Genomic DNA, 14,743 nt, shown 5'->3' on the forward strand with positions numbered 1-14,743 from the left:
TTTGTGGGGGGGGGGGGGTTGTATGTGGACCATTTGGTTGATTAATTTTTCATTTGCTTAGTTTGAGGGTTCAACAAGTAGAGTAGTGGTTAAAAACTTATGTCTGGATGGAAAAATAATTTTTATTTATTACTTCTTAGTCTTGGACAGTAACTTTCATCATTCAAAATTATGGTGCAAATAGGTGAAACAACAGTTTGCATTTCAAAGCAGTTGGGTACATAAGCCTATTCTAGGTTTGGTGATTCTGATGCTACCCAATAGCATTCAGTTGTCTTCTGTATTTTTAAGGCATGAAGAGGCATAAACAATATTTACAATGTGCTCAGCAAAGAGCTAGAAATGGAAGTGCTTCATTTGTCAAAAATGATTAAAATGGCATTGAACAGTAAAATGTGAACAAAACAGAATTTAAAAAATAATGAACAACGCAGTAAAACTATCTGGTTCACCTTGCCTTATTTATGTCGGATCTTGTAATTTACACATTTTGCACTGCGCTTTTGAAAGTGGTCTCGAAAGAGCATCATTCTTAAAAAACATGTCTTCAAAATTTGCTGTGCATTGTCGAAAGGAGTTGACAAGCTCTGCACTTTGGAAGACTCCAAAAAAGAATGTAATATATATGAGGAGAGAGGGTAAAGAATTATCTGTGGTTGCTAGTGCACTGTTTTGGCCAAAAATTGGTTTTGTAACCGTCGTCAATTTGTTTTGGCTCTAGTTAATTCAAAATTAACTTTTTTAAATTATTTGAATTTTTTTTTCAAAAAAAATTATTTTAGGGATTTTTTTTCCATTATGCTATGATTATGTTGTCTAAGGGGGTTACCCTCCCCATCCTACTTTTTAGTCCTGCGTTTTCCTACTTTTTCGAGTGGGAGCCCTGAATATAACCAATTCTTGTCCGTTAGTGCTCTGATGAAATAGGTTTCTAGATTTCTATCACACTCTTGATGTTTTCATGCTTGTTTTTGATTTATCATTATGCTTTTTCAAACTTTGCTGCTACAGCTTCACTTAACAGAATTAATGCCTAAAAAACTAAAATTTTCATTTTGTTTTTCTAATGGGGGTTTGTAAGTTCGGGCTTTCCATCTATTTTTTTTTTTTTTTTTTTTTTTTTGCTTCAAATTTAAATGAATAGCATTTATTCCCCACTACAAGTGACATATAGCTAATTTTTTTAATCTTAGTTTCACTCGTATTTCTTTATTTAACATTTCTTGTAATGTGCCTGCGTTGAAAAGCATTAATCTTTTAAGTACACAAAATATAATCTAGATAAAATTACTAAATTACTATACGATTCCTCGAAACAAGTAAGCATTTTAATAAAAAGTGCCATTTGAAAACCTTTTTTGTATTTAGATATGCACAGGAGTCTGACACCTACACAACCGGAAGGACTCGTTGTAATCCATGTTGGAGTGGCAGAACAAGTTTATTGTTCTAAGTGTGACGTCAACTTGTTTAAAAAGCAGAATAGGGAACAAGCGATTGGCTGTAGCGATGGTACTGATGTCGCACTTCCCACGAAGATGACGGATAAGTCAGCCTAAAAAGTTAATGAGCCCTTGTCTTAAGCAAGTGGGCACGTTACATTGAAGCTTGTTCTGATGCCACCCAGTCTCTGAATCAGAGGTGTACAAGCTGCAGCCAAATGCACCCTGACAATGGGTTTCATCTGAAACGCAAAAGATTCTCCGAACAAATGCATCAATACCAACTCAAAATATACAGGTTGTGAATTAAGTCCTTAGACACCATTTATCTTTTGAACCGTTGATTACGGAAGCATATTTTCAATTAGAAAAATTAACCAAATAACATGTCCATTTCAGATGTCATTTAATAGGGGGTGTATTGTACACTAGGGGCTGTATTGAGGTAGAAAATTTAATTTTTTATACGGTCTCCCTGTCCTCTAACTTCCGATTAGAAAAATGTTGCCCTGTCTCTTCTGATCCGAACAAATGCTACGTTTCTAAGTGAGATTCACTGAGATATTCAAATTCGAAAAATGGAGGAAATTTGGGGGGGGGGGAACTGCATTAAATGCGGGTGAAATGATTTTTCCACTGTGGATATGAGAGCCCAGACAACATGATTGGTTCGATAAACCACAAGTGTTGATTTTGTGTTGCGGCTTTATCGAAGAATAAGTGTGGAGGCATTCTTTTTTAAATTACGCTTTCAGGAAACATTCTGGGAAAGATCTACTAGAAAGATGAAACACAAAATGATTCAAACAACAAAGAAATAATTTTAAAACAATGTCATAAATGAGCGTCTTTATTTTTAGAAATGGATTACCTTTTGGGTTTGATAATACAATTAAATACGATCTGGGCGAAAGGAACCGCCCAGATTATTTTCAGACAAAAAAGGTAAAAAATTAATTAGATCCTAAAAAAAAAAATTGAGAATCAGCTGATATTTCACTAAGATATTCTAGTACAACCCATTTTGTAGACAAAAATTCATATAAAAAATGAAATTTAAATTTATGAGAGTATAAGAGATTAGAATATGGAGATGCTAAGGAGTTTATGCACCACTTGCGCGTGCTGTAAAATATGCACAGCATATCCAAATTAGAGTTTCGCTCATGGATTTTTTAATTTCGGCAGACGTGATTTTCGCGCAGCGAGTTTAATTTTTTAATTCTAAAGCTGATAAACGTTCCGATTTTAATGTTTTAAATATTTGTGTGTCTTTCTTTACAATAGGGAGTTAATACCAATATGTAAGGTGTTTTCATAGTGTAAAAAAAGTCTTTTTTTTTTTCCTGGTTTTTTTTTTTTGGGTGATTTCCACTGGTTTTTAGCACAGATGACAAAATTGCTCCATTTCCAGGGTAAATTTGCCAACGCTGTTTTTATTTTTTAACGTATAAATGTTCGCTGAAGTTGTCATGTTTTACGATAGTTTTGAAGCATTTTCGCACATTATTAGTTAATAAAGCACTTGATAGAAAAAAAAGTGGCACACACACACACACATACATAAGGTATCCCTGTTGACTGTATCTGTGTGCTTATCAAATCCGTACGGGTATAACGAATATTTCCGTTGTTTCTTTCGACTTCGTTATAAGCGGGTCCGACTGATACGACAGAAAATATGTTTCTGCGGGCGAGAATTCGTATATTGTCTAGCCCGCGGACTGAAAAAGTGCACCCTACTCTAAATCTTCATAACTTAAAGTTCTCCAGTGGGGTAAGATCAAAGCGTAAAGTCTTTACGTCTTTAATACGCTTTGGGTGAGATGCATCTCTTCTCCTCCCCGAGTATAGTAGTGCCACTTGTTAACGGACGTAAGTGACATTGCCAATATGGAACGCAGGGGTGTCCTTATTTCAGAGTTTCCGAATCTAGTATGCGTTACATTAGCGTTCGCAGGAAAAGGGGTTCCCCACCAAGCCGAGATTTAGGTGTAGCAGTAGTCCCGTATTTCCCGGTATTTTCTATTTTTTTGGCCGTCCCGGCTTTTCACGTATTTTACACGAAGCCTACTTGAATATTTATTCTTTATTGAAATCAAAGATTGAAATTATTTTTCAAGTCATAAATGATGTTATATTATAATAATTACAGCTATAAATGAGAATATAAATCTCCCACATTTTTCTTGGTAAACTTTTTTTTTTTCGTGGAATTAATTTTAATCCACTGCAATTTGCAGTAATGCTTTATTTCCCGCCATTGTGACTTTTCCGTAACTTCAGCAGTATTTGGCAACTTTGTTCGGTTTTGGCGATAATTGGCGATGTCCCGTATTTTTCCGTATTTGGAATCGCAATTTTCCGTATTTCTCTCGAGGAAATATGGTCAGCCTAAGCAGTAGCACCACCCCGAAAAAAATATTCAATCACTTCGAGAAAATCGTGCGCGCTCTACTGATGCTTACGTTAACTGTGAAACTGAAAATATCAAATATTTGGACAAAACAAAAACTACTTCTTACCGCTCTCCAAGGTAAATTTTTCAACCGTTTTTTTTTCCACCCCCCCCCCATTATTGTAAAATACAATAAAAAAAAATGGACCAAGATAAAATATATATTTTTATTCTTGGCACGCCCCCTCCCACCGGAAAAAGTTGGAATTTGTAATGCTGTATTCACCTCAAAAATGCCAAATTCGCCTACGATTGGTGAGCTGCATTTTCGCGGAATGAGAAGAATGCTTATGAAATCTATATTTGTATATTTCCATTTTGAAATAATTCCTAAATTATTCTTCATAAATTCGGAATATCCAATTCTGGAACTGTTTTTGTAAATAAATTCTGAAATTATTCTTTTCGTTTATTCTGAACTTTTAATTTTCTGAATTTACGATTCACCTCGCATAGAATATGCAAAATCGGCAGTTTTAGGTGAAACAAAGAACACAGTTACAGAATTATTGGGGAGTGGCAAAAATCCTATTTACAGCTCTGCTGGGGGCACTGAAATTATTTTCGCACCGGGCCCAGAGTTCAGTAAGGGCGGCTTTGGATGGAAATTAAAGCAGCGCTTTATATCACAAGCATCGCATCGCTAGAGTATTTTAAACAAAGCAGATGTCCAACTACTAAAAAAATGGAACTGTGTGCCTTAATTTGCATATTTAGGGTGCCGCTGATGAGACTAACAGCTACATGCATATGACGAGCATACAAGAGGGCGAATCGAATACGATCATTTTGTAAAAAATTACAGCACGTTGTTGTTTAACGACTGAACCACGTTTCGTCGGTATGCTTTGCCAAGGGCATCTTTGGCGTTTTGATAAGTTCGAAGCAGCGATGTGTGAATGAAAGACGTTTGTCAAGATTACTTCAAAAGATTTGTCAGAAATTATGTTGCTTTGAAATTTGGGGGATCAACGAGTTTGGATTTGATTTCGAGCTCCGATATTTTTGTATAAGAATGAGCAAAAGATTTCTTAAAATAGTGAATAATGTGAATTCAAGTAATATTTATGCAAATTTATCTTCTACACAAAAATATCAAAAAGTATGGTACACCTCCCCTGCTGCTACTTATTGAATAAAAAAAAAATAAAACTATCCAATAATTTTTCCAAGGAAAGTTAGTTGGTTTCAAATCAATATGCAATATAAAAAAAACGAAAAAAAATGTTATGTATTATTTTACGCACCGAAATTCCTGTTACTATGTTTGCCGCAAAATCGGTCTTTTTAAGCATCAAAAACCTAAACTGGTATTTTGGTGCATAAAATTTACGCCAGTAAGCAGAGTTTTAAAAATAATTCACATCATAAATTTTACTCATTTTTATGCTGCACACCGGATTAAAACCAACTACCAATTTCATTTAGCCGCCTGGCAGTCCAGTGGTTAGGGAGCTAGCTTCTGACTACGCAGGTCTAGTTCGCGCATGGATGTCTACTAACAAATTCCCTGTGACAGATTGCAAAGATCTCTTGGGAATACGTACTGATCACATTAAAATTAGTTTTGTTTTTCATAGGTGGCAGCAGTAATCCCAGCGTAAATTTTTGTGTGTATTATAATGATGGAGCATAAAAGATTACACAAACTCCTGATGCCATCTACAGAAAATAACAATTGTATATCGCAATGGATTGTCTACCACAAAATATACTATACCATCCGTTGGTTTCAACTATATATTCATATTCGACTTGCCAAAAAATTTAATTCTCCGGCAAACAAAAAATATTGCGGCGCAGGAAATTCGTACAGTATCATACCATGCAGATTGTTCATTAGGGTGGATCGAAAAATCAAAATGTCGATAAAGGAATCGGCGTGGGGTGCGAAGTTGTCTTTTATATAAGCATATAAATGCAAAATTTTTTCAATTTTCAACTTCAATTTCTTCCGGTGCTCCAAGATATTTAAATATTTTCCAAAAAACGATTTTTATGCAAATTTTGAATAAAAAACTGAGTTAAATAATCGATTTCACAGGGAAAATAGAATAGGCAGAGAATGAAAAATCATTTGTTCATTAAATGTATAAAATTTAATATAGTAAAAGATGGAAGGAATGGTGAAAATATATTCATGCTATACCCAAGCAGTTAGAAGATGCATTCGCCTAGTGTCTGAGGCGTCGGAAAGTGTGTGTGGAGAGAGACGGCTTCGTATTGAATAGGGCAAAATCAGGAGCCATCATTTTGATGCCAAAAAGCATTAAAACACATTTAGAGAAATATGTAAAAAAAGCCATTATATAAATTCAATTTTTTTTAAGTCTTATGATCATTGCTTTTTTAAATTTATACTTTCATGTATTATAAATTATTTATAAGTTTATACTTTAATACCTACAAATACTCTGCAAAATTTAAACATTTTTCATTAATTTACAATTTTTAATACATTTTCTTAAAAGTGAATTTTCAACTTTTTGGGGCACTTGGGCCACCAGAAGATATGAATTTGAATTAAAAAATTATGCAAACTAATACACCCAAGAGAAACTTTCCCATTCCATGCCAAAAGTAATTTCGAAAAAATTTCCTATACTTTTCGGTCCACCCAATTGTTCATTTTCGTGCGAGCTGCCGGTCTTAAAACCACCAATTTCAATTATAAGTCTTGTATTTATTCGATAGGTGACAATATATATGGGGGTCCTAGCTCTACTATTATACATATATTTCCATCTCAACGCTATTTTTCACAAGTCCGAAGGTCAAGGCATTTTTCTCCCCCCATTAGTTTCCGAACCGGAGAAAAACCTCTCCCCCGGTCTGAATTGCTCACACAATTTCACTAGTCCGCAAGTTTAAAAGGGTTGGTGTGCACGCAAATTTTATGATTTTTTTTCTCAAAACTAAGTTTGTTTTTTTTAGATAAAGAACATTTTTTCGAACACCACTCATTCAAAATGTCTTGAAACTCTCAACACTGGTGTTACATACTTTAAACACGAGCTTTTAGGATTTTAAAATTGGTGGTTATTTATTCCTCGAATTTTAACTTCAGCACACACACAACATGCAACTTTTTAAAAAATCACTAAAATTTACCCATATTTTGTGGCATAAAAAATTTGCAAATAATTTTAATTAAAAAATTCGTGTTTTAAAGTATGTAACATCAGTGTTGAGACAGTTTCAAGACATTTGAATGGTGTTCGAAAAAAAAAAAAAATGTTCATCTTAAAAAAAAAAAGTTTGAGAAAAAAGCATTTTAGTGAAAATATTAGCATGTGTAATGCCTGCCAGCAGTTTATATTAAAATATATTTTTAGCACAGGTAGAACACAAAATTCACAGACGCAGAAAATTTCGTAGCATTTAAAAATGGAAAAATGTTTTCCTTGGAAAATTTGCGTTCACCACCCCCCCTTAAACATCGATTTAACCCTTACAGTGTCAATCCCGTGTTCTTAAAACGCTCTCATTCCGGCAAATCTTAGCCCAAATACCTTTGTAAAGTTTTCCTCTGATAACATGTTTTTTTCCCCATCCGTCCTGTCAATCAACTGCCAGTGGACGGAGTCTGCTTTTGTTCAGTCTGATAACAGAAGGGGAGAGAAACAGTTTTACTTTCTCTCTTCCAGGTAATATAGTATTATTGAGTACAGCATAAATAACAAAAAAGTTTCTTTTCCTAGCTTTTTATTGCGTTAGTGTGAAAGTATTTATCAGCTCGAAACAAAAAAAAAATCGTGAAAATAGGTGGCAATTTCTAGGTGGTTTAGTGATTTATACCGTGGCAGTTATATAATGAGGATAATTTTTTTTAAAACCGCTTATAAAGAGTTAAAAAATGTAATTCATGTCAAAAAACACGTGAACTAGAGTTTTTCAACCTGTGGTCCGCAGGATCAGTTTCTATTTACTATCATTGCATGAACGACGCATTTTGTGCTGTAAAATTGTAACTTATTTATGACCTATTGACCCTAGAGTTCCACGATTTCAAAAAGGTTAAGGAACCACTGATATAAAGGCGGACTTCATTAACGGTAAATGTTCAATTAATCATCCAACGGGAGCGCGTACGTATGAGATACGCACTCTTTTCCTTCGCTTATCTCCTACATACGCACACTTGCCGGAAGATTTTCCGTCTGCACAGTGCAGCAATAGGATAATTCGCTACAACAAATGAAAAACCAAGCTATTACTTTTAAGTAGCACATTCACCGGCACAGCCGTAATTCTTTTTAATTTCACAAGTATATAAACTGCAAAAAGCACTTTCACACAAAATTAATCTCGAAAAAAGTTCCAAAAAATGTGTGTATGTATATATAAACACTTGCAAAAGAAGTTCCCGTATAAAACACATTGGTACGACGAATAAACTCTTATATGCTGTCCGTATGGACATTGAAAAAGTGAAGAGAAAAATCAATTTATCACAAAAAACGGTTGTTTCTTCTTTTTCTTGCTGGTCTTTTCGTGCTGGTCACCATAATCACCACTTCAGATCCGCGTCCCGGTCCCGTAATTGGCTCCACCGACCTTCTCGACTTGGCTACGCAGATACTCGGTCGTCAGTTCGTCCGGCGACTCCACTTGCAGCTCCACCGCGAAGTTCTACATCCAAGACACAAGTAAACAATCCACATTAAGTACAGTAATTCTCGTAAGACGTCGAAATAAAAACTCGCAATTTTGAAAGTTTTGATCCCGGGATCGCAAGGATCGGAGTTCTCTCTCATACCTGTACGATCTGCTTGACGAGAGCCTTGTCGATGCTGACCCTCGCTCTCTTCAGGGGACTCACGGACGATCCGACCCACGTCAAAAGAACGAACTTTTTCCTCTTGCTCATCTCGTCTCCGGTGATGACACGGACGAATGCGAAGGCACGGTCATCGTCTGTGACAAATAAATAAGACATTGGTCAGAAGCAGAAACTCAAAATCAACTCAATTAAAAAGCCCCCCCGCCCCTCCAACTTGGAGATATTAAAAATCTATCTTTAGCCTGGAAACTGGATGACTCGAGTTACTCGTTCTTCCCAAGTTCTGACGCGTCTGTTAAGGCGCAAAACATGTTTTTTACATGACCTATTTCTCAAGCTATGGCTCTGTTTATCAGTTTCAATTCAGAATGTAACGCAATAAAAAGTTTTTAGTCAGGTTTACGTCCACCTCACCCACAGACGTCCGTATTTTGAGCGTCCTGCCTAACGTAAGGAGCATGAATAATCTCATCGCTGTCCGTCTGAAAAAAAAAGCGGCACAATTTTTTTTTTTTTTTGTTTAAAGTGACGTCTAATCATTCAAGTCAAGTAGTAGCGATTGGCTATAGTGATAAAACTGAGGTCATAATTCGCACAAAGATTACGGATAAGCTAGCCTGGGGTTTCAAAGAACCCTAGCCCAATCTGTAAATAGGTAAATAGATAAGGACCGAACAATCGCCCATGGACCGATGTCCATTTGAAGCAAGGTTTCACTAACATTATAGAGGTTGCTTATGCATAGCTAACAGGGCGTATGGCGTTTTCCTGGAGAACCGTTGATCCTAGACTTCGAATTGGAAAAAGTATCCAAATAACGTGTGTAGTACTCGGATATGTAATTCATGTTGCAAGGGACTATATAGTTATTAAAATAAAATAACTTTTTGTACAGTCCCTGTGTGCCCCAAAATCCAATAAGAAAGTTTTTTTGCCCTATTTTGAGGAAAAAGAAAATTCATCCCGCATTTAAGGCTGTTTTTTCTCAACTTTCCTTCGTTTGAGTTTGAATATCTGATATTACACTTAAAAACGTGGAATTTTCTTTGTCGTCCTCGGAGAAGTTAACTTTGTAATTGTGTTTCGGGGCACACACGGGGACGATATAAGTTAATCTTTATATTTTAATAATTATACAGCCCCTTGCAACGTGAATAAAATCCGAGTACTACGTTATCTGGATACTTTTTCCAATTGGATGTCTGCCTCTAGGATCAACGGTTCATCAGTGAAGTGCCATACGCCGTTAGCTATGCCTGTATACCAAGTTTAAGGTGACCTTGAAATCACTAGCGGACTCGCCGTCCTCCATTAATGTGCAATAAGGGAAGTCGCGCTTCTAATAAATCAAATTAAAATTACTCTAGAAAAGTTTCCAAAAACAATGAATCGAAAACTAATACATTCTAAGCTACGCTGAATCATTATTTCTAAGATCGAATGCGGCTTAAAGCGGTAATACTGACGTTACACTCCGCACACTAACGGCGGAGAAGTCAGCCTGGGGTTTCCAGTGGCTATAACTAACGCTTTCTATAGCAGAAAGTCTCCGCTCGAAGCTTTCGACGCCACTGAAGCCGTCCACTTCACCTGTAGCCATCGGATAAAGCTGGCCGACGTATGCGAAATCTTAACTCTTTTTTGCAGTACGTCAATGACTATAGACGACTTCAGTGACGTCACGAGCTTCACTCGGAGTCTTTCTGCTATAGGTGGTGTTGCTATAACTATAGCCTCTAGAACAGTGTTTCCCAAAGTGGGCAATATCGTCCCCAATGGGAGATGGAATAGTCCAGGGGGCGATGGAAGCTACGGATTTAACATAGGATCCTATGGGTTCTTCTGAGTTGGGGGCGACGAGATAAAATTTCTGAAGGGTGCGATGGAACAAAAAGTTTGGGAAACTATATGCTCTAGAACAGCGGTTCTCAACCGGGACTCCTTGTGCGCTCCTCAGGCCAGGGGATCCGCGAGACAAAGGTTGAGAACCGCTGCTCTAGAATATGGCTATATATCCTTATACAGTCGCCTTAGCTATAACCAACCTTTGTAACACGTCACTTTTTTTTTGGCCCTCGAATCAGTGATTTTACTTTGAGTTGATGATGGGTGATTCGAGTTATATCTGAGTGCCGACATCCAACCTCGGCTTTAAAATGGAGTAGGGCCAACCACGGCGTCCATGCAAATATGACAACCTTATCACTGGTGAAAAAGGTCCCTCTTCCGGTTCTATTGAACTTGCATAAAACCTCGTAAACATTTTTCTGAAGAAATAATGAATTGGTAAATGCCGGAAAAAAAACTGATGCCCCCATCACTTTACTGTCATAATTGGTGCAATTTATCAAATTTGTAAACCAAGGGTATCCCGGCACTTCCCGCGTTTACTCATGCGTCAAGACGGCCGTGACATTTGTTCGAGTTCCTCAAATAATCAAAAATTAATGATATTCAAAATACAAATCACCGGTTAATTTCTGCCGCAGGTCAGCAAGATCCATGCCCGAAGAATCGTGGATTATCTGGGTCCCTTCGTACAGGAATAAAACCCTGGAAAAGAAATTACGCAACAATTACACATAGTGCCAATCATAAAAAAAACCGAAACATTGTATAAATTCATAAGCGGCTAATACTAGAGCGAAAGGTGCAAGTTTGAAACATATTGAAAAGGAATAAATATATTAAGTTTGACGTCACACTGGTTAAAATACTGATAAGAAATTATAAATCCGGAAAAAAAGCAAGCTCTGAAAAAAAACATGGAGTTCAAGCGTTTGTTTGCATGTCAAAAACTAGTTTCAACTTGGAAGTCTTTCCGAATTGAACCCTTTCATTGAGGTTCGAACTGTGACCTCCGACCTCGGCTCAACCTCCTCTTCGCTCCACATGCGAAGGTCAATGTTGCCCATGTGGTTATTTCTTAGTTTTTTCTCTTTTACCGAGCGTACATCGATCTGAAGCAACTGGAGCGCAAAACCTCGATCGAGAAGGCAGCGCACGTATTAGGATAACCACAAGAAATAGGTTGGGGGGAAGGAAGGAATGTACGTATTTATCGAATCTTATTTAGAAGTTTTGTGTTAAGTGTTTAACGCTCTGTTGGGCTTCTTTGTCTATCAAGACGAGGTTGGAGAGAGAGAGACATTCCCCCTACAGTTGAGATTTGGATTCTCACATGTTCATCGCTAATTTCGGTGATACGAAGTTTGTGAAGGGTTGTATGTATTCTTAACTGAGGTTGTTTTAGTAGGCTCAAGCCCTGGGACGATTCCCATTTTTGTATACCAGTGGTTTTTCCCGGGGCCATATGCAGGGCCGTCTTAATAGCATCAGCCCCCCCCCCCCGGTGTTTGAGGCCCTTACCCCGGGAAAATTGTCGAAAATTTAAACCACTTCTCATTTTTGCGAGTCCTTCTCCTCTTCGGGCCAGTGTTTTTCTCCAAGTGTTCGTCGCGGCACCTAGGGGTGAGCTATGTTTATGCTTTGAAGTGGTTCTTTTATATCAGAAAACATCCAAATATGAATTGGGCAAGGGAACCACGGGTGACAAAAGTTTCAGAACCACTGAAGTAGAGCTTTAAAGTGAAATTTGGTGGGAAGAAAATGTTTATACTTAAAAAATCTAGCAGAGCTGCTCACGGAACCAGAGCCATATTAATCTACGAGCCCATGTGGGCATGGCAATGGGCTTCAGCCATAAGGGGGCCTACATGAGATCTAGTACTGTGATTTTTGAGTGCAAGTACGTGAATTTGTACGCTGTTACTTCTAGTATTGGAGTCCCAGAGAACCCATAATGTTGAAATGGTCATGCATAAAACTGCAAGCTCACTGAACTCTAATCCCGGGGTTGGCGCCGATCCAGGGTGATGTGTGTGGAGGGTCGATTGCAGATTCATTGGATCGCTCCATATTTTACATTCCTATTTTTCACATTTAATTCGGCTCTTGGGAGGGATGATCACGCACCTTCAGTGTCTGGCCCAGGATTCTAGAGATCGATCTTATTTTGGCAAAAAATTTTCGTTAATGAAAATTTAGTTATTAAATTTAATTCGATAGGTAGAAAGGGTCTATCGTACATGAGCCCCTGGATACGACGGGGGTGCGAAGAAAATTTTGCCCAAAGGGAGCCATGGGCTGTAAAAGGTTGAGAAACGCCGTTTTATACAATAAACTTACTACAGAGGGGGAAATCCTGGCCTGTGGGGGGGGGGGAGAGGCTGTTAAAGATAGCCATATGCTGACTTTATCCCACCATACAAAAAAAAAATTACGGTGAAACATGGGACATCGTCAATTTTTCGAAAAAAACTTCCAAAAGGTGAAAAAAATCGTTATTCTTATGGCTCAAATTTATTCATAAAAAATACCTTTGTGGATTTTGACGTGGCATCCCGGGTATTGAGAAGTATGAGCAGAAAAACTCGGGTAAGAGCTATAACTTGATCGCATGTGATCTTTTCCAATATTATATGTAGTGCGTAACAAATTCTTCACCACTGACGGCTGTCCTGACATCATTTGAAGAGGCCACGGGTGAAAATCAGTTGAAAGGGGGGAAGCCATCACGGGTCACCCAAGGGAATTCCACAAAGGTGTGGAAAAAAATTATGTAAAAAAATAAAGTATTTAAGGGGAAAAAAGTCACTTAGAATTCAGTAGAATGAACTATCTATAAACAACCCCCCCCCCCCCACGTCCCAAAGAAAGGATGACAGAGCTCTTATGTCAGGGGTGATCAGCCTTTTCCCACGAAGGTCACAAAGCCCTATACAGAGTATTCAGCACATTGTTTTTACATTTCTCCTACAAAACCTCACGGATCCTCTGATTAACTCTTTAAGCCGGGGGGGGGGGGCTCCAACTTTCCACTTGCTTCGCCCCTTAGCCTAATCAAAGCTCATCCGCCACTCCGCGGCGCCCCTGGCGAAAGTTGGCCGTGCACAGTTTGAGAACCCCTGCTTTAAGCGATTTTTAAAAATACTGATCCGCATTTTAACTGCTACATTGGAAATCACAACCTTCTAGGAAAAAAAACTGCCACCTACTAAATTCTCCCACCCCCACCACAAAAAAAAACAAGGGGGAGAGAAGTATCCTTTTATGTTATTTGTGCTGTACGCAATACATGTAACACTACCACCACGAAGGGAAAAGAACGTCTCTCCCCTTCTGTTATCACGCTTTGAACGCCTCGGGATTGGCGCTGAAAGGATTAAAAACCACAGCTATTGTTCGGAGATAAAATGTTTTACACTATAAATTTTTCAGAAATCCATTCGAGTATAAAATGCTGTCGTTCCTGGCTAAGATTGTGGGAGGGAGATAAGAAAATATGGTCCAAAGAGGGCCGTTGGAATATAGGCAAGCAGATTTGTATATGTTCGGCCAAAGTCCGAAATAGGCCCATTTGCGAGTTGGCCAGTCATTTCGCGTATTGATCAATTTCGCCATGAATTGAATGGCCAATATCCGGTCTTTCCTTAATTTCGGACTTTGGCCGGCTAGTTTGTTAAGTGGATTGAAGTGATCAGCCGTAAGCGGAAAAAAATACGGAATATATAAGCACAATATGGCATCTTTTTTTTTTTGTTTGACGTAACGGCAAGTTGCCGTCAAACCTAAACCGATAGGCAGTCTTACAATAGCACATCGAACTTTGGCAAGAGATCTACAGCCACTTCGTGAAATGGTCGGCCAAAATAAAAACCCTAATCATTACTAATAATCGGGCCCATGATGCTTTCAAGACAGCCCTAAGCATGGACCTTATAAGATCTCGTTAAGATTTTCGAGATTAAGCATGCTAATTGGTGTAACCAATCCTTTCTAATTAGGTAGGGAGACTCAAAAAAATCTATTTGCCCGGGGGTCCCATGATTCCGTCAAGTTGGCTCCGACTCTCGTACTCCCCGGAGTCGAGATGACCCTGGATCAGTGATTCCCAATTAGGAATAAATTTATTTCAAGGAGGGAATGTTTCGTGGGGGGGGGGGGGGGGGCAAATTGATAGAGTAGATTTAATACGTTATGGAAATAAAAATCAGTCAT

General features: G+C 37.9%; 1 protein-coding gene across 1 annotated transcript in view; it reads right to left on the reverse strand.

Annotated features, from left to right (window-relative positions):
- Window positions 1-8,113: 8,113 nt before the first annotated feature.
- LOC149074892 (coactosin-like protein) overlaps window positions 8,114-14,743 on the reverse strand; it is a 33,735-nt gene continuing 27,105 nt past the window's right edge. Inside the window, exons 2-4 of the mRNA XM_089245835.1 lie at window positions 11,154-11,236; window positions 8,660-8,817; window positions 8,114-8,532 (exon numbers count right to left, since the gene is read on the reverse strand). Of these exons, the coding sequence (XP_089101961.1) occupies window positions 8,419-8,532; window positions 8,660-8,817; window positions 11,154-11,236 (355 nt within the window). The 3' untranslated portion in view covers window positions 8,114-8,418. The remainder of the gene's footprint in view (window positions 8,533-8,659; window positions 8,818-11,153; window positions 11,237-14,743) is intronic.

Source organism: Pholcus phalangioides, unplaced genomic scaffold (assembly GCF_987345545.1).
Source record: "Pholcus phalangioides strain wild (caught in Gottingen) unplaced genomic scaffold, Ppha-v1.0 ptg000016l_1, whole genome shotgun sequence".
Lineage (NCBI taxonomy): Eukaryota > Metazoa > Arthropoda > Arachnida > Araneae > Pholcidae > Pholcus > Pholcus phalangioides.